At 56.1% G+C, this 24589-nt stretch overlaps 1 protein-coding gene across 1 annotated transcript in view; it reads left to right on the top strand.

The window, feature by feature from the left end:
• Positions 1 to 329: 329 nt before the first annotated feature.
• EFHD1 (EF-hand domain family member D1) overlaps positions 330 to 24589 on the top strand; it is a gene marked incomplete at its 5' end in the record, with an annotated part of 47171 nt that continues 22911 nt past the window's right edge. Inside the window, 2 exons of the mRNA XM_080689540.1 lie at positions 330 to 616; positions 23061 to 23208. Coding sequence (XP_080545666.1) covers positions 330 to 616; positions 23061 to 23208 — 435 coding nt within the window. The remainder of the gene's footprint in view (positions 617 to 23060; positions 23209 to 24589) is intronic.

Below are 24589 nucleotides of genomic sequence, written 5' to 3'. Positions count from 1 at the left end.
ACCCCTGAGACCCCTGAGCAGGTCCTGGAGCAGGCTCCCGAGGAGGGCCCCCGAGCAGGTCCCCGAGGAGACCCCCGAGACCCCCCGAGCAGGTCCTGGAGCAGGCTCCCGAGGAGGGCCCCCGAAAAGGCCCCCGAGCAGGTCCCGGAGGAGGCCCTCGAGGAGACTCCCTAGAGGACCCTCGAGCAGGTAGCGGGCCCGAGCAGGCCCCCGAGGACGCCCCCCGCCGCCCGCGCCCTCAAGCCCCGCCCCGGGCGCCGCCCCCAGGGTCCCGTCGCGGTCTCCGCCCGGAGCGAGCCGCCAGCGCCCGGGTCCGCGTCGGCGCCGCCATGGCCAGCGAGGAGCTGGCGCGCAAGCTGCGGCGCCGCCTGCGGCTCGAGGAGGCCGAGGAGGGCGCGGAGCCCCCCGCCGCCCCGGAGCCCGCGGAGCCCCCCGCCGCCCCGGAGCCCCCCGCGCCCCCCGGCGGCGCGGGCGCCGAGCTGAGCGCGCAGCTGGGCCGCCGGAGGGCGCTGCAGGCGGGCACGGCGCGGCCGCGGCGCAGGGTCTTCCACCCGCACTCGGAGTGCCCGGGGCTGAGCCGCCGCCGGCTGCGCGACCTGGAGAGCCTGTTCCGACGGTGAGCCGCGCCCGGGAGGACGGGCCCCCGCCGGGAGGACGAGCCCCCGCCCCGGGAGGACGAGCCCCCGCCGGGGAGGACGAGCCCCCGCCGGGGAGGACGAGCCCCCGCCGGGGAGGACGAGCCCCCGCCGGGAGGACGGGCCCCCGCCAGGGAGGACGAGCCCCCGCCGGGGAGGACGAGCCCCCGCCGCCCGGCGGCTCTAAGAGGGGCGCGCGGCCGGCCGCGGGGTGAGGGTTAAACGCCCGCCCGCCCCCTCCGGCCCGGCCCGACGTCCGTTGCCCCCGGCCGAGCCGCCCCCGCCAGCCCCGCGAGCCCCGGGCGAGCCCGAGCCGCCCCCACCCGCACCTGCGACGCCCAAACCCCGGGACCCCGCCAAGGCCTCCCTGGGCCTCAGTTTTTCCATCCGGAGAGTGGGCGCAGCCATCGGCCCTCGCCTTTTAGGGCCACACAGTATTTCGCCCACCGCCGGCTCCTAACCGAGCTGTTATTAATATTTCCAGAGTTGGGTCTTGACCGGAAAAGTGCCTTAGGGGCAGGGAGCGCAGGCCGCGGCCTGAGCGCGGTGGAATGTCCTCCTAAAGGCGCGTGGCCCCGCGCAGCCCCTGGCACCTGCGTTCCTGTTCTTGGCTTCCCGGCGCGGCGTTCTGGCGTTTTCTGGACTCAGGGGGAGCGATTCAGGAAGGCTGCCAGGGTAGAGGCAGTGCCTCCCAGTCCAGCCCCTCCGGGTGGACTCAGGGAGGAGATATGGGGACTGACCTCCATCCTCAGGCTGCTCCAGGGGTCAGTGGAGCTTCTTCTGTTTTTCTTTTGGAAGGCTTAGAGTAATGAAGGCAGGCCACCGAGTCAGAGGGGCCCCGACACCCAGCAAGACGCATCTGCGAGGCAGAATACGGGCGCTGTGCACCAGGCAGAGGGCTAGGCAGCCTGTGGCCGGGCTCCTGACAGCTGCCCGACCTGCACTGTTCACCCAGAGCTGTGATGGCAGAATTCTAGGTTGGGCCAGTGGTGGTGGTGCAAGCCTGTAATCCCGGGACTTGGGAGGCTAGGGACAGAGGCCCCAAGGTTCCAGGCCAGCACAGGGTAACTTAGCGAGGCTCTGTTTCAGAATAAGAATTAAAAGGACTGGCTTGTAGCTCAAGGTGGAACACCCCTGGGTTCAGTCCCCAGTAAATCACACACACACACACATACACACACACACACACACACACACACGCAAATTCTAGGGTGAGTCTTCTGTCCCTTGCAACCCAAGTAGGCATAGACAAAAGGAATTATTCGGCTCTAAAACCTAAAAAGCCAGTGCCAGCTTCAGGTTTGGCTGCATCTGGGAGCTCCGATGATGCTAATCATGTTTTCTTTCTTTTCTTGTTAATTTGTGTGCTGGAGACAGAGCCTCCGTCTCTCGGATGCTATATGAACACGCTCTACCACCCAGCCACAGCCCTCAGCCCTGGCTTCTCGGGGCTTCCTCTCTGTGTGGTCCTCATTCCCAAGTGGCTCTTTCCTGATGGCGGTGGTGTGGTCACAACAGCCCCCCGGGGCAGGGGGTGAGCTGCCACAGGAGGCCTTAGGGTGCCGTGTGTGTGTGTGTGTGTGTGTGTGTGTGTGTGTGTGTGTGTGTGTGTTAGAGGGATGGCATTATTATTGCTTCTTGCAGGCTCTTAGCCAATCAGTAGTCAGGTGAATTCATGGCTGAGCCTCCCGGTCCCCCCAGCTCCTAAAGTGAGGGGTGCCTGTGTCCATACCTGGAGTTCTCCCGGGGAGGGAGAGCTGCGCCCCCGCTCTCCCCACCCTACCCCATCTACAGGCTCCCCACATCCCATAAAAGTAGGCATTCCTCGCTCAGATCCTAGTAAGTGTTCTAGAAACCCGGTAACCCCAGCTGAGCGCCGAGCGCGCTGGTGTTCCCCTGCCCTTACCCCGCCCCAGCCAGGGGCTCCCCGTCAGGGAGACTTTGCTGTCTGTGCATTTATCTGCAGGGCTCCGGGCTCCATTCCTCACCGTCCCCTGTAGCTCAGCACAGGAGCGTGTGGCAGTGGCCACAGTGGATGAGGGGCCGAGGTGGCCGGGTCCTGCCAGCTCCTCTGCCGCCTCCTCCCATGTCCAGCCGGCTCTGTCTGCCCATCAGCCCCAGGGCCGCCCGCATCGTGGTGCACCTGCCCAGCCTGGGGCCTGCCAGGCTCCCTCCCCGGGGAGAGCTGCCGTGTGGCTTGGCACTTGACGGCAGCCCTGCTCTGGCCTGGCGGCGTGGCCTGTGCTGTGGCTGCCCTCAGCTTGCCCAGGAGCTCTGGGCTCTAGTTTTGCTCTAGGACCCCTACTTGCGCCTCTGTCAGGGCTCCGTCTGCCTTTGCCTACTCTCTTTTATTTATTTATTTTTGTGGTACTGGGGGTGGAACCCAGGGCTTTTCTACCTCTGAGATATACTCCCAGACCTATTTTATACTTTTTTTTTCGAAACAGGGTCTCACTTAAGTTGCTGAGAGCCTCACTAAGTAGCTGAGGCTGGCTTCGAACCTGTGCGATCCTCCTATTTCAGCCTCCCAAGTGCTGGGCAATTGGGTCTTTTTCTTTTCTTTTCTTTCTTTCTTTCTTTTTTTGGTGGTGGTACTGGGGTTCCTGGAAACTCTTCTACCTCCGGGCTACACGCCCAGACCTATTTTTATACTTTTTTTATTTAGAAACAGGGTCTCTTAAGCCAGCATGGCTGGCTTCGAACCTGCGCGATCCTCCGGTCTCCACTTCCAAGTGCGGGGATTATAAGCGTGCGCCACCACGCCTGGTGGCCTAATGTCTTTTAAAAGAACTTTAAAGAACAATTTTAATTTAATTCAATTTTGTGGTACTGGGGATGGAATCCAGAGGCATTCTACCTCTGACCTACACCCCCAGTCCTACTTTTTATTTATTTTGAAACAGGGTCTCATTGAGTTGTAAAGGGCCTCACTAAGTAGTAGCTGAGGCTATCCATGAACTGCACTCCTCCTGTCTCAGCCTCCCAAATGCTGGGATTACAAGCATGCGCCACCACGCCTGGCTAAAGAACAAATTTTTAAAAGTACATCCAGGTCGAACCTAGAGACTGGGTTGGTCCCCTGCCCCAGATGTGCCCGGGTGCCCTGCCTCCCCCACAGCCTCTCCTGCACACCCAGATCTGCAGCTGCCTTGACTGCTGGCTAAGGACCAGAGGAGAGGACCCCTGTGGACCAGCCCCCCCACCCCCGAGCCTCCCCAGAATCCGTGTCCCCGACCTCCCCAGAATCCAGCCCCGATCCTGTGAACCCCCTCCCCACTGTCCGGCTGGGAGTGCGGTCTGCGGTGCTAGGTCCGTCCTAAAGCCCAGCAAGGCCCCACGGCGCTCTGCTCCCAGCTGGCACAGGCCATCTTCTCTTCTTCCTTTTCTCTTGGATTCTGTGCTTAAACAAAAAAACACATCACGCTAAAAGCCCCAAAGAGCATGCAACGCACCCGTTGGTCTTCCGCCAGAATACTTGCTGAATTTTTCACCCATGGGGACTGTGGCTTAGAGCCAGGCTTCCTGGGGCCAACCCCGCCCCACCCCTGGCTCCGAGTTACCCCGGGCGGCTAACTCGAGAGCCTCAGACTCCCTCTGCCCCGTGGGAGTGGGCTGGGACCTGCCCGTGGGGTCGATGGGAGAAACCAGTGTCTTGGAAGAGTTGGCTCAGGCTTGGGCTGCGCGGAGCCGCAGGTGCGGCTGAGGTAGAGTACCAAGTAGCTGTAATGGCGGAACTGCAAACCTTGTGTCGCCCTTTGACTAACGATTCCCTTTGCTGAGCCTAATTAAGCCCCCCCCCTTTTTTTCCGGTACTGGGGATGGAACCCAGGGGCATTCTGCCTCCGAGCTATACCCCCAGCCCTATTTTTCATTCTTTATTTTGAAACAGGGTCTCACTGAGTTGCAAAGGGCCTCACTAAGTAGCTGAGGCTGCCGCAGCCTTCTTAGAAGGACAGCTGTCATTAGACTTAGAGGGTGCAGTACAACTTTATCTCAACCTGAATCCGATTTATTCCATCTCCAAAGGTTCTGTTTCCAAGCAAGGCCACATATTGAGGTCCTGGGTGGACCTAGATCTGGAGCGGGGGTGGGGGGACACTGTTCAACCCCAGACAGGGCGTGAGGAGAGATGCCCGGTCCTGCAACACTGTCTCTGCAGATGGGGAGACCTGGGCTTGGGACCGTCGTGTCGAGCTTCTCCAGCGCCAGGAGCCCCGGCTCCCAACCCCAATTCACGTGTGCCCCCCAAACTGCGGAACAGAACCAGCCGCGCTGAGCCCCGGCCGTGCCAGGAGCACACTTAGCTTCAGCAAGAATTTCCCTTTTCAGCAGTTTCCAGGTTCGCATCCTGATGTCGCCTTGGTCCGTGGGGCTCCTCGCGGTGTCTAACCTGATTAGACCGTGACACACTAAGTGCACCCCTTCTTTTTGTACGGACGCTGCAAAGCACTCCATCTTTGAAACTTTCTTCTTTTAAAGCGTTTGGCGTAGGCGTTTCTTCCATTCTCAGTCGTCCCCAGCCTGTGGGCTTGCTGGGTTCCATGAGTGGGTGTCACTTGCCTTAGGACCCGACACACATGAGCCGGGCTCCTACGCGGTATGGCTGTCCTAGAAGAAAGAGAACTTTCTTTTATTTATTTTTTATTTTTATGTGAATCATATTGAAAATGGCAACATTCAGACTGTGCTGGGGCCCCCTCTCCTTTTCCCTTTCCCTCCCCCAACTATGAGTGTCCAGGCTGACCATGCTGCATCCATACAGCTCCTCCATTCATCAACCTCAGCCTTCTTCCTCTCCCATCCTTCCTTTCTGGCTTTGCTGAGGTTTCCCCTCCATCGTCTGGAGTCCCTCTGGTATCCCCTGTGCTCCCTAGCTTGGGCATATTAGAGAAAACATAAGTCCCTTCTCTTTCTGTGCTTGGCTGATCTCACTTAACATACTGTTCTCCAGGCCTTTCCGTCTTCTTGCGAACGCCATGATTTTGTTCTTCTTTATAGCTGAGTAGAATTTCATTGTGTGTATTTCCCATAATTTTGCAATTCATTCATCTGGATTAGAAAGAGAACTTTCTACTGAGTGTGGGAAGCCGGAGGCGTCGCCGGCGGATGGAGGAAGTTCCCTCTCCGTTTCCCAGCGTGTCACTGGATAGCAGGACAAGAACAGTGGCCTGATTTTAAATGAAGGGTGAGAAGGGTCTCAGGAAACCGACCTGCAGTGTGTGGCGGCGGCTGCCACCTGAGCCGAGCAGCCACGCGGTTAAGGTTAGCCGGGAACTTTAATTACCCGGGACTGATCCGCAGATGCTCTTCGGGGCAGGTAATGGGGACAGCCACGCAAGCAGGAACTGAATTCTTTTCTTTCCTTTTCTCCTTTACTTTTCGGTTACTGGAGATTAATTCCAGGGCCGTTGTACCTCTGAGCTACCTCCCCCAGCCCTGTTTACTTTTTATTTTGAAATAGGGTCTCACTCGGTTGCCGAGGGTCTCACTAAGTCACTGAGGCTGGCCTTGAACCTGCAATCCTGTCGCGGCCTTCCAAACACTGGGCTCACAGGCGTGTGCCCCCACACCCAGCAGTCAGCATCTTAAAATGCAGCTGGTGGTTCTGCAGCACACTGAAAGCTCGCGTTTCAACTCCCCAAAGAGAGGGTGGGGAGAGGAGCACAAAAGTTGCCTTTTTATTAAGAATGGGAAAGTTGGCCTTTTATTAAGAATCCTGAATGATGACATCACGAAGACCCTGCCAACGCCACACCCCCGCATCGCCAAGACACCTCTGGGAGCAGGAGGGAGCGCCTCTCTGGAAGGGAGGGAGGGGGAAGGGGATAGATGGCTGGCTTCCCCTGGGGTGGGGGAGGCGGTTCTGTGGACTGAACCCAGGCTGCATCCGTGCTACATACATGCTCGACTGCTGAGCTCCACCCTGCCCCAAAGGAGTGTGGCTTGGAAGGCTAGGAGCTGGCCAAGGAAGAAGTGGGCCCTGGAGAGCAGGCTTACAGGGAGGGAGCAGGTGCACGTCGGGCATCCTAATCTGGCTGAGTTGACTTTGAAGACAGGAAGGTGGAAGGCAGGCGTGGTGGTGCACGCTTGGAACCCCAGTACTTGGAGGCTGAGACGGGAGGATCGTAGGTTTGAGGACTGCTTCAGCAAATAGTGAGGCTCTCATCAACCTAGTGAGACCCTCCCTTTTTCAAAATAAGAATAAGCTGGGTGTGGTAACTCACACTTGGAATCCCAGTACTTGGGAGGCTGAGAAGGAAGGATCGCAGGTTTGCAGCCAGTCTCAGCTACTTAGTGAGGCCCTCCACAACTTAGTGAGACTAAAGAATAAAAAATAGGGCTGGGGGTGTAGCTCAGAGGTAGAATGCCCCTGGGTTCCATCCCTAGTACAGAAAAAAAGGGGGGGGGATAGCAGGATATACACCTGTAATTCCAGCTACTCAGGAGGCTGAGGCAGGAAGATCTGAAATTGGAGGCCAGCCTGGGCAACTGAGGGAGATCCTATCTTAAAAATTTTTTAAAAAGGGCTGGGAGTGCCAGGCATGGTGGCGCACACTTGTAATCCCCGCGCTTGGGAGGCGGAGACAGGAGGATCGCGCAGGTTCGAAGCCAGCCGCACTGGCTTAAGAGACCCTGTTTCCAAAAATAAAATCAGTCTGGGAGTGTAGCCCAAAGGTAGAAGGGCTTCCAGGAACCCCAGTACCACCAAAAAAAAAAGGGGGGGCTGGGAGTGTGGTTCAGTGGCAGAGCTTGTGGTTAGCGTGCTTGATGCCCTGGGTTTACTCCTCACCACAAAAAAAAAAAAAAAAAGAAAGAAAGAAAAAAAGGAAGGCAAATAAATGGAAATAGAAGTTAAGCTGGGTAAGGTGGCACACACCTGTCATCCCAGTCCTTGGGAGGCTGAGACAGAAGAATCAGAGGTTTGAGACCAGCCTCAACAACTTAGACGGTCAGAGACCTAGTGAAACCCTCTTTCAAAATAAAAATACAATCAGTTTGCTCAGAGGTAGAATATCCCTGGATTAATTCCTCAATACCAGAAAAAAAATAAATCAGTGGAAGTTAAGCGCCCTTCACCTTCTCATTGGAGAATAAGACTTTTGATTCTTCCCGATTGTCGGCAGCGATTCACCGTGGATCTGAAATCCTTTCACCTGCCCTGGATTGTACACACTGGCTGAGTCGAGGTTGGGGTAGGAGGACCCATGACTGCTCTGAATTCCTGGGAGGAGCCCCAAGCTGCCTCGGCTAGGGACCCTGACCTCTGGCAGAAATACTGTGCCTTGGAGGTGTTTCCCAGACCGATTTGAGCACTGGGCGTTTTTGGTTTTTTGCCAGCACGCAAGAGGTTAAGGGTAGAGGGGCTCGGAGGGGCTGCCCCGCGCTGCTGGCCCGGTTCCTTTGGAGGGAGGAGTTTTCCTCTCCACCTGGCTCTCTGGGAAATCTCCCCAGCTTCACGTTTGGTGGGAGTTTGAGTGATGGGGCTTTGAAACTGAGCAGTGAGAACAGTTACTAAGGTTTCTGTTCTGTTTGTTCTGGCGGTGCCCGGGTGGCACCCAGGGCCCGTGCTTGCTGAACAGGCTCTGCCCACTGAGCTGCCTCAGTGTCGTGTTTTGTGTTTTTAATTTTGAAACAGGGTCTTGCCAAGTTAGGGTTCACTTGCCTCCGACCTGGAATCCTCCTGTCTCAGCCTCCCAATTCCTGGGATCACAGTGGCAGGCTGAGGCTCTGAGAGATGGGGCTTTGACGCTGAGTGATGACCACCGTTACTAAAATCGTTTGGTTTTGGCCCAGCGTACTCCCAATATCTGGGAGGCCAAGGCAGGAGAATCGTAGGTTTGAGGCCAGCCCTAGCAACTTAGTGAGATCCTGTTTAAAAATAAACAAGAGCCAGGTGTGGTAGCACAGGCTTGCAATCCTCGTGCTTGGGAGGCTGAGACAGGAGGATGGCACAGGTTCAAAGCCAGCCTCAGCTATTTAGTGAGGCTCTCAGCTACTTAGACCCTGTTTCCAAATAAAGTATAAAATAGATCTGGGAGTGTAGCCCAGAGGTAGAAGGCCCCTGAGTTTCATCCCCAGGACTCCAAAAAAAAAAAAGGCTTCCTGCTCTGGGGCAGAATCAGAATGAAGGCTCTCAGCTGCTATGGTGGCGCCCAGTACTCAGGAGGCCGGAGCAGAGGGCGCAGGTTCCGCAGCCTCAGCAACTCGTGGGCGATCAGCCTGTGTGCTGTCTCTTCTGTAGCTGTCCCTGGCAGCCTGGAGTCCTGGGTGGCACTGGGCTGGGTGGACATCTGCGTAGACCGCTCTCTGGGCCACCTTTCTGTGGCACTCCACTCTGGCTCAGGCTGACCTGCCTACTCCAGATGCCCGCCTTGCGGCCCCACCACCTCTCTGGGTTTGGAGGAACCAGCCGATTCCCCAATTCCCTGATTCCCCATCGGCTCCTGCCTGCCTTTTGTCTTTGAAATGTCATTGTTTAGCCGGGCCTGTGGCGCACACCTGTAATCCCAGTACTTACGAGGCTGAGACAGGAGGATCACAGGTACAAGGACAGCCTCAGCAAGTAGCGAGACCCAGTAACCAAGTGAGACAGTTCAGCCGGGCATGGTGGTGCACACTTGTAATCCCAGTACTTAGAAGGCTGAGACAGGAGGATCGGGGTTAGAGGACAGCCTCAGCTATTTAGTGAGGCCCTTTGCAAATCAGTGAGATCCTGTTTCAAAATAAAGAATAAAAAATAGAGCTGGGGGTGTAGCTCAGAGGTACAATGCCCCGAGTTTCATCCCTAGTACCATAAGTAATAATAATAATAATAATAATAATAATAATAATAATAGGGCTGGGGGTGTAGCTCAGAGGTAGAATGCCCCAGGGCTCAATCCTCAGTACCACACACACACACACACACACACACACACACACACACACACACAAGAAAGCGTTCACTAATGGCCTCCCCTTAGCACCCCCTAGGCCTCCTTCTCCTCTTTGAGGTGGGCACCACATCACTGCCTCCTCTTAGAAGGTGCCACAGATGGACAGGTGGTGGGTGCATGGCCAGCCGCCTGGGCTTCTGTTGCTAGGGGCCCTTCTCTCAGCGGCGTGGAGGTCTCTGTACAAGGGGTGTGTGTGTGTGTGTGTGTGTGTGTGTGTGTGTGTGGCTGCGCCCTAGCCCTGGGCCTGGTTTTATTTTGATCCTCATCTATTATCTATTACCCCTGGTGGCTGAATGAAGGTGGTTCTTGAGTTCGGGAGGTCAGAGGACCACTGTAGCTAGCTGCTCAAGGCCAGGTCCTGGGCGGGGCCAGGCCCAGCCTGGGGCAGGGTGGGAACTGAGTGGGCGGGGCTTCAGCAGGCTCCCTCCCGCTGTGCTGGGGTCGGCTTCCAAAGTAGGGACCCTCAGCTCCGGCCTCCACACCGAGGCGGCCTCTGGTCGCTGTTGCCCCGGTGGCCTGCTGCCAACTTGGATCCGATTTGCAGGCTGCTGCCTGCCCAGGGCTGGCCCTTCCGCCCCTTCCTGGTGGTGAAGCAGCAGAGTGCCCTCCCCACCCCAGGGCCACAGCTTCCCCCAGAGCCGGGTGGCTGCCCAGCCCCCAGCCCCGCTGCTGAGCACCCATTGTGCCTTGGGACGGCTCTTGCCAAAAATATCTAGCTGCAGACAATGCCAGCTCTTTGCCCCTGGGACTTGGTGTCATGGCCTTGGAGACAGGCTGGCCCCGAGCCCACCCAGCTTGGCCTTGGTGATGACAGCCTCTGCCCCTCCTCAAACGACCCCCTCCCCTCCCCTAGAACAACGGCTGTTGAGGTTCGGCTCCCAGCCCTGCCCAGCAGCCACTTCTCAGAGCCTGCTGCGTGTGCTGGTGCCTACCATTTCCACCCGGTACCGCGTTTCTCCCTGGCACACTCTGAGTGACAGCCTCCGCTCTGTGTTGCCGGGTAAGGGAACTGAGGCACAGGGAGGCGAGGGGATTTGCTCCGCTGTGCAGTTGCCAGCAGTTCAGCTGGGACCTGACCAGTTGGGCCGCCCTCTGGCCCTCCGCGCCACCAGCCTCTCCCGCCAATGTCACTCCTCCACCAACCTTCCCAGAACCCAGACCTCAGCCACCCTCAGCAGGTCCGTGCACGGTCAGGCAGGGCCGCAGTTGCATGGCGTCTGCGGGCTGCCCAGACCGCACCTCGCGCCCAGCCTTCCCACATGGTGAGGCAGAGGGGCCTTGCCAGAGCCCAGGCCTCCTTACTTTGTGTCCCTCTTCAACCTACAACATGCAGTAGCTCCCTACTGCTCATGGAACAAAGTCCAGGCTCCTCCAGCTGACCGTTTGGGGTCCCCCCAGCTGGCCGCTGCAGTCCCCTCTCCCGCTGGCCCTCCCAGCCTGGCGCACTCTCGCCGGCTGACCCCCCACCCCAGCTCTCCTGTGTTTTCCCCATTTCCAATTGATCTGTTCTTGTGGGATTTCCCTCTCCTCCAGAATTTGTCCTGGGAAAAGAGAAGCAACATCTTTTTTAGGGGGGGTGGTAACTGGGGATGGAACCCAGGGGCATTCTACCTCCCAGCAACACCCCCAGCTTTTATTCTTTATTTTGAAACATGGTCTCACTACATTGCAAAAGGCCTCACTAAGTAGCTAAAACTGTCCTACAACCTGTGATCCTCCTGTCTCTGCCTCCCAAGTGCTGGGAGTACATGTGTGTGCCACCACGTGTCCCTGTCTGAGTGTGGCTGACACCCCAAGGCAGGCCTGGGCTATGGACAGAGGCACCTGACCTCTGTGGTGGTTTCTGGGCTCTCGGACCCTGATTGCCACCAAGAAGGGCCCAAGGCTGCGGCAGCTCCCTCCAGCAGCGCTCTGCGCTCACCGGGGCTCACGCCTGTAAGTGAGATGTGGAAAAAGTAAGTGACCACCTTCTCAGGTTGCCCCCAAGATCAAGTGACCACTCGCGGGTGTGCAGGCCGAACTAGGTCGCTCAGTCCCTGCGGGCTGCCGGGTCTCGGGTGGTGTCTGTGGGGAGGAGGCAGGAAGGTACGTGGTGGGGCGCAGTGCCCAGGCCAGGAGGGGCCGCCGCTGCGTTTTTCCTTCTCATTTGCAGCGATGGCGGCTCTCCACAGTCCACCGTGGCCGGGCCCTTCGTCCAGTGCCATCCCTGGCCTCCTTCCCTGGCGTGTGGGCTCGAGAGTCTAGGAGGAGCAGGCGTGTATGGATTCAGTGTGTGGAACCCATAGTGTTTGGGGAGTATCTGCTCCTGAGCCCCCAGGGCCCCTCAGAACTGCAGAGCTAGTTTCCAGGGGCGTGCCCTTGGGAGAATCAGCTGGACGTCATTTGCCTTTAATCTTGGCAGCAACTGGGCAGAGGAGGAGTTGGGTGTCCGGAGAGTGCTAGTAACTCAGCCGGAGACCTGCAACACTGGCTTCGGATGGGGGCATGTGGCCCCAGGAGTGCCCATCCCTCTGGGCTGGGGTTCGTGGCGCTGGTGTGAGCTGCTGGTCTGTGCCCTCTCCACGGTCCACGTGGTGGGGCGGCCACGTGGGTGGGACAGTTGCCTGCAGCTCAACTGTCCTACAGGAGGCCTTCCTGCCGACCAGGGCGGCCAGCAGCCAGCTGGCGAGCGCGGGCCGGCCATCCAGTGTGGGCGTCCTGCGTGGCCACCCGGCCCTCTCTCCTGATGCGCGTGACGGCCCCTGGCAGGAGCGGCGCGCTCCCGTGGCACGCATTTGGGAAGAAGCAGATTTGGGAGCTGTTTGGGTTGAAGACCAGGTCCCTTTATGGAGCTCCAGAAACAGTGTCTGGATGTACAGGCTGCTATGGCTGGCGAGAGGTGGTGTCCCAAGCTCCCCTGGTCCCCTGCGTCTGCCAAAGCACCACCCTCTTACCAGAAAAGGAGAGGAGTTTGCCAGAAGGAAGCCCTGCAGCCTGGCTTCGCAGAGGCGGATGCAGCTGGTGTTCAGCCCTGCACCCCAAGCTCCCCACCACCCCGTCCCCTGTGTGGCCCTCTCATCCCCGTCCCCCAGAACAGCCCATCCTGTGTACTGGGCTGAGAGGTCTTTCTGACCTTGCAACCCTGCTTCAAACTGTTGCCCTTAGGAAGATGGATCTCTCCGGCGTGTGAGTTGGCCCTTCTCTCCCTTCCAGAGCATTCCAGCCCCCCAGTAAGCGTGGCCTGGTTGCAGAGGCCCCCGTCGGCTGGCTCTGCACCTTGTCTCTGTTGGTGCCTTCTCTGCCCTGCCACCTCCCCTTGGGGACCACGTGTGCTTTCCTCTTGCTCCTGGGCCCGGGTCCATACGAGCCAGGTGGTGCAGGAGCAGTGTTTGGAACACAAGAGAGCCAGGAGTGGCCGTGGGCATCAGGGTTGGAGATCAACCCCTAACTCCTGCGGCCCTGGGCCTGCTGCGGCGCAGCCTCCTCTCCACGCCTGGCCTTCAGCAGAGGGGAGGAAGAGGAGCAGGTGACGGGACAGCCAGGGAGGACCCCAGGGAGGACCCCCAGGAGGGACTGAAGCCAGAAACTCAGAACGCCGGGCAGAGGGACCACGCCACGGTCTTGTCATCGTGGAGAATCCCTGAGGCGCCTCTACATAGGCCCAGCTGGGGACAGATGCAGGGAGACCCGGGAGGACCCTTGGAAAGGCCACCTGCTGGTGGGCACGGCCTGCGGCGCCTTGCTCTGAGCCCTGCAGAGCGGGCGGGTGCAGACTCTGCAGCCCCAACTGCCCCCGCCGTCCTGGCCGACGTTGGCCAGCGCTGGGCCGTTTGAGGAGGCTTCCTCTCCCAACAAGGCCTGTCTGTGTGGAGAAGCAGGTGTCTTGCTGGGGGTGAGGTGCGGGCATTTTCTGGGGCACAGCCACCCTCCTGAGAACCCCCTGCCCGAGGGACCCTGGGGAGTTTCCGATGGCCAGGCCTCGGCACACAGTGCCCAGCTGGCTCCTTTCTTTCTTCATTAATGGCGGGATTATTCTGGCGAGGTGAAAACCAAGAAGACCCAGGGGCTCTGTGCAGTGGAAACCAAAAGAATACGCGATTCAGGGAGCGAGCAGGTTCCAAAACAGGGCGGACACTGGAAACCGGCCCTGTCCCCTCGCCGCCGCCCCGGAGCTGGCCTCTGGGGGCGCGGGTAGGGATCACCTGGCTCCCTTTGGCCAGGCTGGGGGTTTTCCCAGGCGATGGGCAGCTGGGCTGCAGGCCCAGAGGTGAGGGATCTCCAGAGCTGGCCCCAATCACAAAGGGGTGGGGAGGCCTTTTTCTTTTTATTTATTTATTTGGTACTAGAAACTGAATTCAGGACCATTCTACCTCCAAGTCACACTTCCAGTCCTTTTTCCTTTTTATTTTGAAACAGGGTTTCACTAAGTTGCCAAGACTGGTCTTGAACCTGCGATCCTCCTGTCTCAGCCTCCCAGATGCTGGGATTACAGGCGTGTGCCACCACGCCTGGCTTGGCAAGGTCTTTTCTGGGAGAGCCTGGGCAGCGGGCTTCATCCCCCTAATGGGGCTGAGCCGGGAGTGTCTCTCAGCACCACGGCAGGTGTTGGGTTGGCATTTTCCCAGAAGGCTAATGCTGGCCTCCCTGTGGGCCTGGTTGGTGTGGGCAGCTCTTGGGAGCCGAAGCCCCGGAAGCTGTGTCCTCTGCATGCCTGCAGGCGGGGACTACTTTATAAAAATAGCCCCTCCGGCTCGCGGGTGCCAGCTCAGGTCATCTCCTAGGGCCCCTTCATGGCTCGGACAGGCGCACTGGGCTGGAGTCCTCTGCTCCCAGAAGGCCTCGAGTCTCTGCAAGTCCCTGGCAGGGCCAGGTTTGCACCCAGCTAGTGTCTACAGGGCCATCCATCCTGAGTGCCAGTGGGACCAGAGCCCATAACAGCTCCCGGAGTCCTTGACAGGGACTGAGACAATGACAAGCTGGGAAACAGGTCATGAGTCCAGTACTGCAAAAAACAGGTCACGAGTCCAGTACTGCAAAACAAAACAAAACAAGCAAACAAACAAACAAAAAAAAAAAAACTAAAACAAGACATGAGTTCAGTACCGTGCGCCTTAGAATTTGGGGTGGGCTTGTTTACCAGGCCCGGTTGCCTTGGGTTGGGGCGGGGTTGGCAGTAGGGCATGTGCTTTGAATGTGCAAGTCTCTGGTTCAGTCCCTAGCACCACAAAACCAAACCTTACAGGTAATAAAAAGGAGCTAAGATGTTGGTAGAGGAGGACCCGGTGGCTCGGGAGACCCGTTACCCTGGAGGCCTTTGGAAGGTGTGCACTGTGAGTGTCGAGAGGCGGGGAAGAGAATGGAGGTTTAGGCCAGGCTTTAGGGTCTCCCCCCTGGACTGAGGTGTGCCCCATTTCAGGTTCCTCTGGGGTCAGTCGCACTCACTGGGGCTGGGGAGGCCATCAGTGCTCTGGACGGGGTGCTATCCTAGGTACTGTTCCCGCAGGGGCTGTGACGGATGTTCATTGGGGAGGGGCAACAGGTGTTTCTCATAGGATGACAAATCTACCTGCATCTGCCAGGCCTGTGGCTCAAGGTCGCTGTAAGGCCTCCTGTCTAGAGTGTCTCAGGGCTGCACACTGCACTTGTTTGCAGAGAGGGGCCTTGGGGCAGGTTAAAGATGCACATGCTAGCCAGGCTGGTGGCGCACACTTGTAATCCCAGTACTGGGGGCTGAGACAGGAGGATCACAGTTCGCGACCAGCCTTAGCTACTTAGTGAGGCCCTTTGCGACTTAGTGAGACCCTATTTCAAAATGAAGAATAAAAAAACAGGGCTGGGGGCCAGGCGTGGTGGGCACGCTTGTAATCCCACTCTTGGGAGGCTGAGACAGGAGGGTCACACAGGTTCAAAGCCAGCCGCAGCTACTTAGTGAGGCTCTCAGCAACTATAGTGAGACCGTTTCCAAATAAAGTATAAAACAGGTCTGGGAGGATAGCCCCGAGGTAGAAAAGCCCTGGGTTCCACTCTCAGTACCACAAAAATAAATAAATAAAATAAGTCTGGGAGTATAGCCCTGAGGTAGAAAGCCCCTGCATTCTACCCACTCCCCCCAAAAAAAAAATAAAACCAGGGCTGGGGTGGAGCTTGAAGATAAAATGCCCCTGGGTTCCATCCCTGGTACCGCAAAAAAAAAAAAAAAAAAAAAAAAAAAAAAAGAAAGAAAGAAAGAAAGAAGAAAAAATGTGCATGCTCTCCCCAAGGGCTGTTGGCCACTAGGCTTTGCCATGGGGGCCCCTGGGAGGGGCTTTACCTCTTCAGTTTCACTCACCAGTGTGGTGCTCCAGTTCAGGTGATCCCAACGCCTCAGAAGTCTTGTTTCTTTTCCTCTTTTTTTTTCTTTTTCCTTTCTTTTTTTTTTTTTTTTTTAGTACTGGGGGTGGAACCCAGGGCATTCTATCTCTGAGCTACACCCCCAGTCTTATTTTTTATTCTTATTTTGAAACAGGGTCTCACAGAGTTGTAGAGGGCCTCACTAAGTAGCTGAGGCTGGCTTTGAACTTAAGGATCCTCCTGTCTCAGCCTCCCAAGTACTGGGATCACAAGCTCACAAGCGTGCGCCACCACAAACAGCACTTTTCCTTTTTTTTTTTTTTTTTTGGTGGTACTGGGGTGGAACCCAGAAGCTTTCTGCCTCCGGGCTATACTCCCAGACCTTTTATATATTTTATTTGGAAACAGGGTCTCACTAAGTTGCTGAGAGCCTCACTAAGTAGCTGAGGCTGGCTTCGAACCCGTGTGATCCTCCTGTCTCAAGCTCCCAAGCGCGGGATTACAAGCGTACGCCACCACGCCCGGCCTTTTCCTTTATTTTTAAAAATACTTAACTCCCTGTTTCTCTCTTTGCTAACTGGAGGGGCAACCTTGGCGTTCCAGGAACTGACCTGAATATCAAATCTTTCTTCCTTCCCTAAAAGCCGGCTCAGTTGCGACCCTGTAGCGCAACCCCAGGGCAGAGATGTGGGGCTGGGATGCAGGCGGGGGCCAGGACTCAGGCTCCTGGTTCACCTTGGGCTGGTCGTGATGGGCCGAGGTTTCTTCAGCAGCCAAACAGTATCACACCCCGCAGAGGAAATTGATTTGAAATGCCTGGCTGGTGAGACTATTCAAATGTTTATAACAGTACTAGTTCTTTCGGCCAGCTTGTGTGTTGGTAGTCCATGGTACATGTTTTGAGGCCAAATCAGAATTTATGAATAACTTAGAAACACAACCAACCCTCCCCCTTCTCTCTCTCTCTCTCTCTCTCTCTCTCTCTCTCTCTCTCTCTCTTTCTCTCTTTCTCTGTACTGGGATTGAACCCAGGGGCAACCTCTGAGCTACATTCCAGCCCTTTTTATTCTTTTTTTGAAAACAGGGCCTCACTAAGTTGCTGAGGCTGGCGGGGGAAACTGCGATCCTCCTGTCTCAGCCTCCCAAATGCTGGGATTACAGGCGTGCACCACCACGCCAGGGAGCAACTCCTCATTTTTGCCAGTGTCTTCAGGTATAAATAGCAAAAGGCGTAACTCTCATAGTTACAGCGGTGATCTGTCCACCGGGGCGTTGAGTCGACCCTGGCCCCCTAACCTCTTGCCAGTTGCGGGGTACCAGTTCAGCCAGTGACCACCCTTGACTTGCCCGCTCCCACGAGGCAGGCCGGCTTCACACTTACTGCAGTCTCCGCTGTCCATTGAGTGGGGCCGTTACCACTCCCCAGCACTGCTGGCTGCGTGAGGTCACTGAGCTGGGCGCCGGGCCCTTAGTGGGCGCTCGGAACACAATCGGGGCACGCGGGTCTCATGAATCCTCCCCAGGGCAGCCCTCAAGATCAAAAGCAAGCGCTGCCGCTGCGGACCAGACCAGTTCTAACGACTGCGCGCAGGGAGCTTCCCTGTGTACCCGGCTCCTCAGTCACTGGAGCAGGCGCTCGGGGGGACCAGACAGCAGAGCAGGAGCACGAAGTGAGCAAGCCCAGGCCTGAAGGAAGCGGCCGCGGACAGGCGAGGGTCGCCTCGAAGAGAGGGCTGCGCTTCTGGTGTTCAATCCCAGCTCCACGGGGGAGGGGACGCCACAGCAGCAGCCACTTTATAGTCCTGCCAGGACTTCAGTAGATGGCACTAGGCGGGTGCTTTAGCAGGAACAAAAGAAGTCAGCCTTTGCCGAGCTGGGGCGGGGGTGGCTGGCTCCCGATTGCTTTCTCTCCTGCCTGCTTGGCCTCAGGGATGTCCCCTCCGTGCCTGGACACGCTTACTGCGCCAGCCCCATGGCCCGCAGAACACAGCCCGGCCGGCTGCGGACTCACCCCTGGCCTTCTTCCCTGTCTGGGATTTGCCTGCCGGAGGGGAGGGGGTCTGCTTCCAGGCGTGTGATCCACAAAGGAATTGGATCCAAGATTCTCAACCATTTCAAAAGAAGCTGGAAAACTGGATGCGGTGGTGCACGCCTGTCGTCCCAGTGCTTGGGAGGCGTAGGCAGGAGGATTGCAAGTTGGCAGCCTTCATAATTTAGGAAGATACCCCCTCCCACCGGCAACTTAGCAAGACCCTGTCTAGAAGTAAATAGCGCTGGGGTGCAGCTTGGAGGAAGAATGCCCCTGGGTTCGATCTCTAGTACCACAGGGGGAAAAAAAGAAGTTGGGATTCCTTGAACCTGTTCCCAGAGCTTGCAGAGCTCCTTCCTTTCTTATTTTGTGGTGCTGGGGATGGAACTCGGGGGCTTTCTACCTCCAGGCTACACCCCCAGACCTATTTTATATTTTATTTGAAAACAGGGTCTCACTAAGTTACTGAGAGCCTCACTAAGTAGCTGAGGCTGGCTTTGAACCTGCCTGCGCGATCCTCCTGTCTCGGCCTCCCAAGTACTGGCGTCTCTTGGCTTCTGCTGAGCTCCTTCCTGTTAGGCCTGGAGGGCGTCGGGCTTGAGGCCTAGAGGTCTTCCAGGTCAGCAGCCCAGAGGACGGAGGGCAGGAAAGGACAGCTTTGCTGCCTGCTCCGGGCCTGGAGGGGCCGAGTGGCAGGCGGTGCTATCTCTGGGCTAACGCAGGGGAACAGCTCCTTTCTCTCCCGTCTGACGGGACAAACCCGGGCCTTGTTGCGACCTTTGTTTATCTCTCGTCCTCCCGAGGCGCCCCTCTCTGCACCTGAGCCTTTCGGCTGCTGCCTCGGATTCTATCTCTTGTCTTTCGCTCAGTGGGCCTCGGACAGTAACTTCCTCCTCGCTTGGGCCTGGACCAATGGCATCTTAACTGCAGCGCCCTTCCCGGCTCTGATCCCCTCTGCAAAGCGGAAACACACCGGGGTGCAGAGCAGCGGGCAGGAGACGCTTATGTACAAATCCTGGCTCTGAAGGGACGCGGGTGGTCATGGAAGTGCGCCACCCCCTTCCCTTTCTAGGGACGGGACCCAAGTGCTGGGCCTCCGAGCCCCCCAGGGCCACCTCTTCTAGCGCTGAGTTGCCACCTTCTGCAGTGGAAAATCCCCAAACACAGAGGATGGCGTGGTCACACGAGTCTGAGTCTGTGTGCTGTTTCCCTCTTGTGAGTTTTGGACACGTGACCCTATGGAAAGCTCTGGAAAGTTCCACACTACAGACACCTGTTTACTTTGACTGGGGCTCCTTGTAAGAGAGACCGTCCGTCCTGCTCTCCGCTACTCTCCAGGTCCGGTTCCGGCCAGCTGTGTTGCTCCTGTGTGGTTAGCGAGCGCTGGTCTCCTTCCAGGCTCAGGGCCTCGTTCTGGCCGCCCTTTGGACCTTGGGGGCATCGGAAGGCAGCTCTGCCTCCCGGACAGCGACCCTGACCTCGCGTGGTCCACTCATCTTGGGGGCTCCCTCTGGCCAGCCCTGGCATCCCTGGGGTGTGTGTGGAGAGGCGCAGAGCGTCAGGGGTGAGCAGGGGTGTGGACCCCTTCCTCGGGAGTCAGGGTTTCCAGCCTTCACATCATGGATATTTGGGCATCCTCCTGGACCTCTCACAGCTGGTGTGAGAAGCTGGCTCCAGTGTTAGCACCTTGCTTGTTTTTGGTTTTGTTTTTGGAAACAGTCTCTCTAAATAACTGGTTTGTTTATTTTTTAAATTGTGGGGTGTGTGTGTGTGTGTGTAGTTAAATATTTACCTTTTTATTTTTAAAGGGTACTCAGGGTTGAACCCAGGGGCATTCTACCTCCAAGCTGTACCCTCCAGCCCTTTTTATTTTGAAACCAGCTCCTACTCAGTTGCTGACGGTCTCATTAAGTCGAAGGCTGGCCGCAAGCCTGCAGTCCTCCTGCCTCGGCCTCCCAAGTCCTGGGAGTACCAGCGTGCGCCCCTGGAGCTGGCCATTGCTTCTTTATAAGCACTCAGGAACCGTCCTTCAATACTCTTAGATCCTGAGCTGCTCTGCCCGCATCCCGGGACGCCAGCCACCTGCTGGAAGCCTAGAGGCGCCTTGCTCATTTCCAGAGGTGGGACCCCTACCCACACCATGTTGCAGTGGGTATTAGAATCTCCTTTTTACTGCTGAATAATATTCCATTGTAGAAACATACCGTACTCCATGGTATGGACGGGCCCCATTTTGCTTATCAGGGCTTCTCGGAATGCACCAGCAGCCACACGGGGCTCTCGGCTGTGTCCTTTGGCACGTGTGACGTAGGTCTTCCTGGGAGGAGGCCGGGCCCGGGGGAACAGGGAGGGCTCAGCAGAAGGGGAGAGCAGGGGAGGAGGTGGGTAGGAAGAGGCCAGCAGGATGGGGGGGCATGAGCAGCTCAGAGGTGGAAGGGAGAGCGTGCGGAGCCCTGGGCGCCTGGACTGACCACGTGGGCTTCATAAATACCCCAGCCCAGAGTGGCTGGTTTCCAGTGACCGCCAGGCAACAAACATTCCATAGCGGGTGCCGGGGTTCTCACAGTGGTAGGTTTTTGTTATTGGGGTGGTGAAGAGGCAGGAGCAATGGACAGTGGTCTACTTGTTTTATTTTTATTTTTATTTTTTTTGGTGGTACTGGGGTTCCTGGAAGCCCTTCTACCTCCGGGCTACACTCCCAGACCTATTTTATATTTTTGAAACAGGGTCTCTTACGCCAGCACGGCTGGCTTCGAACCTGCGCGATCCTCCTGTCTCTGCCTCCCAAGCGCGGGGATTACAAGCGTGCGCCACCACGCCCGGCCCTGTCTACTTGTTTTAAAATTTATGATAGCATGGTGGCCCACACTTGTAATCCCAGCATTTGGGAGGCTGAGACAGGAGGATCGCAGCTTGTGAACAGCCTCAGCTACTTTGCAAGGACCTCTGGAACTCAGTGAGACCCTGTTTCAAAATAAAAAATAGGGCTGGGGGCTGGGCGTGGTGGCGCACGCTTATAATCTCCGCGCTTGGGAGGTAGAGACAGGAGGATCACGCTGGTTCGAAGCCGGCCTCGCTGGCTTAAAAGACCCTGTTTCCAAATAAAAATAATATGAAATAGGTCTGGGAGTGTAGCCCGGAGGTAGAAGGGCTTCCAAGAACCCCAGTACCACCAAAAAAAAAAAAAATAGGGCTGGGGGTGTCACTCGGAGGTAGAATGCCCCTGGGTTCCATCCCCACTACTGCAAAAAAAAAAAAAATTATGATAAAACGTGCGTAACTGGATTCATCATTTAAGCACACACTTGAGTAGAGTTACGTGTGCTCACACTCACCAGCGTTACCACAGCCCGACTCCAGGATCCTTTCTCACCCCACTCTGACACGAGCTGCCCCCAGCCTGTGGCCTCCACACTTCTACTGTGCATCTAAGAGAGTTTGGCCACTCGGGTACCACACGTCGGTGCAACCACACCGTACGCATCCTGTAGAGACTGGCTTTCTTCATGTAGTGCGACGCCCTTGAGCATCACCCCTCGTGTACCAGCTGTCAGGATTTCCTTTTTACTGCTGAATAATATTCCATTGTAGAACCATACCATAGTCCATGGTATGTGTGGGTCCCATTTTGCTTACCTGTTCATCTGTGCATGGGCTGTTTGCATCTTTTGGCTGGGATGACCTGATTGCTTCTTTTTTTTTTTTTTCAAGCTATACCCCCTGCCCTATTTTTTATTCTTTATTTTGAAACAGGGTCTCACTAAGTTGCAGAAGGCCTCACTAAGTAGCTGAGGCTGTCCGCGAACCGCGATCCTCCGGTCTCAGCCTTCCAAATGCTGGGATTACAAGCGTGTGCCACCACGCCTGGCTCTGATTGGTTCTTTAAACCAGGTGTTCACATCTAAGCAATGAGGGGTCCTCTGGGTAGGGGAAAATAACGACTTAACGAGGAGTCAGAACTCCCTGTAAGTTCCCCGTGGGAACCAGAGAAGGGGCAGAGGCAGGTGCAGAGAGAGTGGCCCAAAGAAGGACAAACACGACTGTCTGAAGGTGGCTGTCCCTCCACCCCCAACCTGGTGAGGCTGGGCTCAATCCAGGCAGGGGCTGGGGCTGGAGGCACAGCCAGTGGACGTGCGGGCTCTGCCAGGACAGTCACCACAATCTGGGCCGCTCAGACCTGGAGACAAGATGAGTGATACCAAGCCAGAGTTGGATTCTGGTTTGCTGCTGAGTGCTGGCTGGATTCCCACCACACACAGGGTGGGAGGCAGCGTCCAGGGACCTTGGACATAGGGGCAGAGGGAGGGGAGGGGCTGCCGGCAGTGGTGTGGCAGGGTTGTGGGGAGGTGACCAAGAGGAGACACCCCATGGATGTAGAATTAGCTGCTTGCAGGTGTGTGTCTGTCCCTCCTCCAGGGGCCGGGGTCCAGCATGCTTGTTGGCTGAAACTGGGAAAGATCAAGACAAACAAAGCATGCATTCATCCTGGAGAAACCTAGAAATAAAACATATGAAACCAACATATAATACCAAGTCCACTTTGAGGACAGAGCCCGAAGGGGTTTTGCTAGGAGAGGGGTCCCTTCTGACGAGGTGACCTGGGCATTGCAAGGCGGGAGTATTTCAGTCATTTGCCTTTCTTTCTTTCTTTCTTTTTCTTTCTTTCTTTCTTTCTTTCTTTCTTTCTTTCTTTCTTTCTTTCTTTCCTTCTTTCTTTCTTTCTTTCTTTCTTTCTTTCTTTCTTTCTTTCTCAGTGCTGAGGATTGAACCCAGGGGCATCCTACCTCTGAGGTACATCCCCAACCCTTTTTTAATTTTTTATTTGGAAACAGGGTCTCTCTAGGTTGCTAAGAGTCTTGCTATGTTGCTGAGGCCGATCTTGAACCTGTGATCAATCCTGTTTTAGTCTCCCAAGTACTGCGATTGCAGGTGTGTACCACCACACCTGGCTGAGTCATTTTTCAATAAATGAGGGCTGGGTGTGTGGGTCAGAGGTAGAGAGCTTGGCCAGCACACGAGAGGCCCTGGGGTCTCTGCTCAGCACCTCAAAAGAAGGAAAGAAACGGACTCAATAAATGAGGCCAAAGCCATTATGTTTGGGAGACTAACAAGCACCCTTCGCCCTGACTGTGCCTTCCTTTGATCCTGCAGATATGATGCTGGGCGGGATGGTTTTATCGACCTGATGGAGCTGAAGCTGATGATGGAGAAGCTGGGGGCCCCCCAGACCCACCTGGGGCTGAAGAGCATGGTGAAGGAGGTGGACGAGGACTTTGACGGCAAGCTCAGCTTCCGGGAGGTACCCGCATCCTGCCCGTCCCGGGCCTGGGGCGGGGGTGCCCCGAGAGGCCCCTCAGTGGCAGCCCTCTGGAGTGCCACTGGCTTTGCCTCTTGAGGGTGCTGTTTGGAAATTTAACCCACAATTCTGCTTCTAAACATATCCATATTTTTAAGGGACCGGGGTGCAGTTAGTGGTAGAATGTGTTTGGCATGCCTGAGGCCCTGAGTTCAATCCTCAGCACTCTCTGCCCAAATATATTTCTCTCTTTATGGAGATATTGAACCAGAGTGCTAACCTGGAAAATTGCCCAGGAAACAGATTGAAAATCAGCCTGGGTAGTATGGTTGGGGGAAAATGGTAAGAAATCTAGACGGTTGTTTACCAAATATTCCTAGTGGATATTTATGGTAAAGGTTCTAGTGGGTTTACAGTGTTTTGGTTTTTGTTTCTTGGTTCTGAGTATTGAAATCAGGGGTTTCATGCCTCTGAGCTACACCTCTAGCCCTTCTTAACTTTTGTTTTGAAACAAAGTCTTACTAGGTTGCTGAGGCTGGTCTCAGACATGATATTCCTGTCTCAGCCTCCCAAATACTGGGATTACAGGTGTGTGCCCTGGCTTGGCTCACTAAGTTGTTTTATTTGTTTGTTTTTGTGGTATTGGAGATCAAACCCAGGGGCATTCTACCTTCAAGCTACATCCCCAGCCCTATTTTTTATTCATTTCAAAACAGGGTCTCACTAAGTTGCAAAGGGCCTCACAAGTTGCTGAGACTGGCTTTGAACCTGCAATTCTCTTGTCTCAGCCTCCCAAGTACTGGGATTACAAGCATGCGCCACCACGCCCAGCTTCACCAAGTTTTAATAAATGAAAGAAGCATAATCCAGGCAAGGTGACACATGCCTGTACTGGGAGGCTGAGATAAGAGGATTGCAGGTTTTTGAGGCCAGCAATGGTGAGGCCTTCAGCAATTTAGTGAGATACTTTTCAAATTAAAAAAAATTAAAAGAGAGCTGGGCGTGCACGCTTGTAATCCCAGCATTTGGGGGGCTGAGACAGGAGGATTGTGGTTCCTGGACAGCCTCAACTATTTAGTGAGGCCCTTTGCAAGTCAGACCCTATTTCAAAATAAAGAATAAAAAATAGGGCTGGGAGCCGGGTGTGGTGGCGCACGTTTGTAATCCCCATGCTTCAGAGGCTGAGACAGGAAGATCGCATGGGTTCGAAGCCAGCCTCAGCTACTTAGTGAGGCTTTCAGCAATTTAGTGAGACCCTGTTTCCAAATAAAATATAAATAGGTCTGGGAGTATAGCCCGGAGGTAGAAAGCCTCTGGGTTCCACCCCGAGTACCACCAAAAAATAAAAAAATAAAAATAGGGCTAGGGGTGTAGCTTGGAGGTA

The sequence above is a fragment of the Muscardinus avellanarius genome, assembly GCF_963383645.1.
Source record: "Muscardinus avellanarius genome assembly, chromosome: 2".
Taxonomy (NCBI): domain Eukaryota; kingdom Metazoa; phylum Chordata; class Mammalia; order Rodentia; family Gliridae; genus Muscardinus; species Muscardinus avellanarius.
The sequence above is the reverse complement of the archived record's forward strand: the minus strand, read 5'-3'. Positions and strand labels throughout refer to the sequence as shown.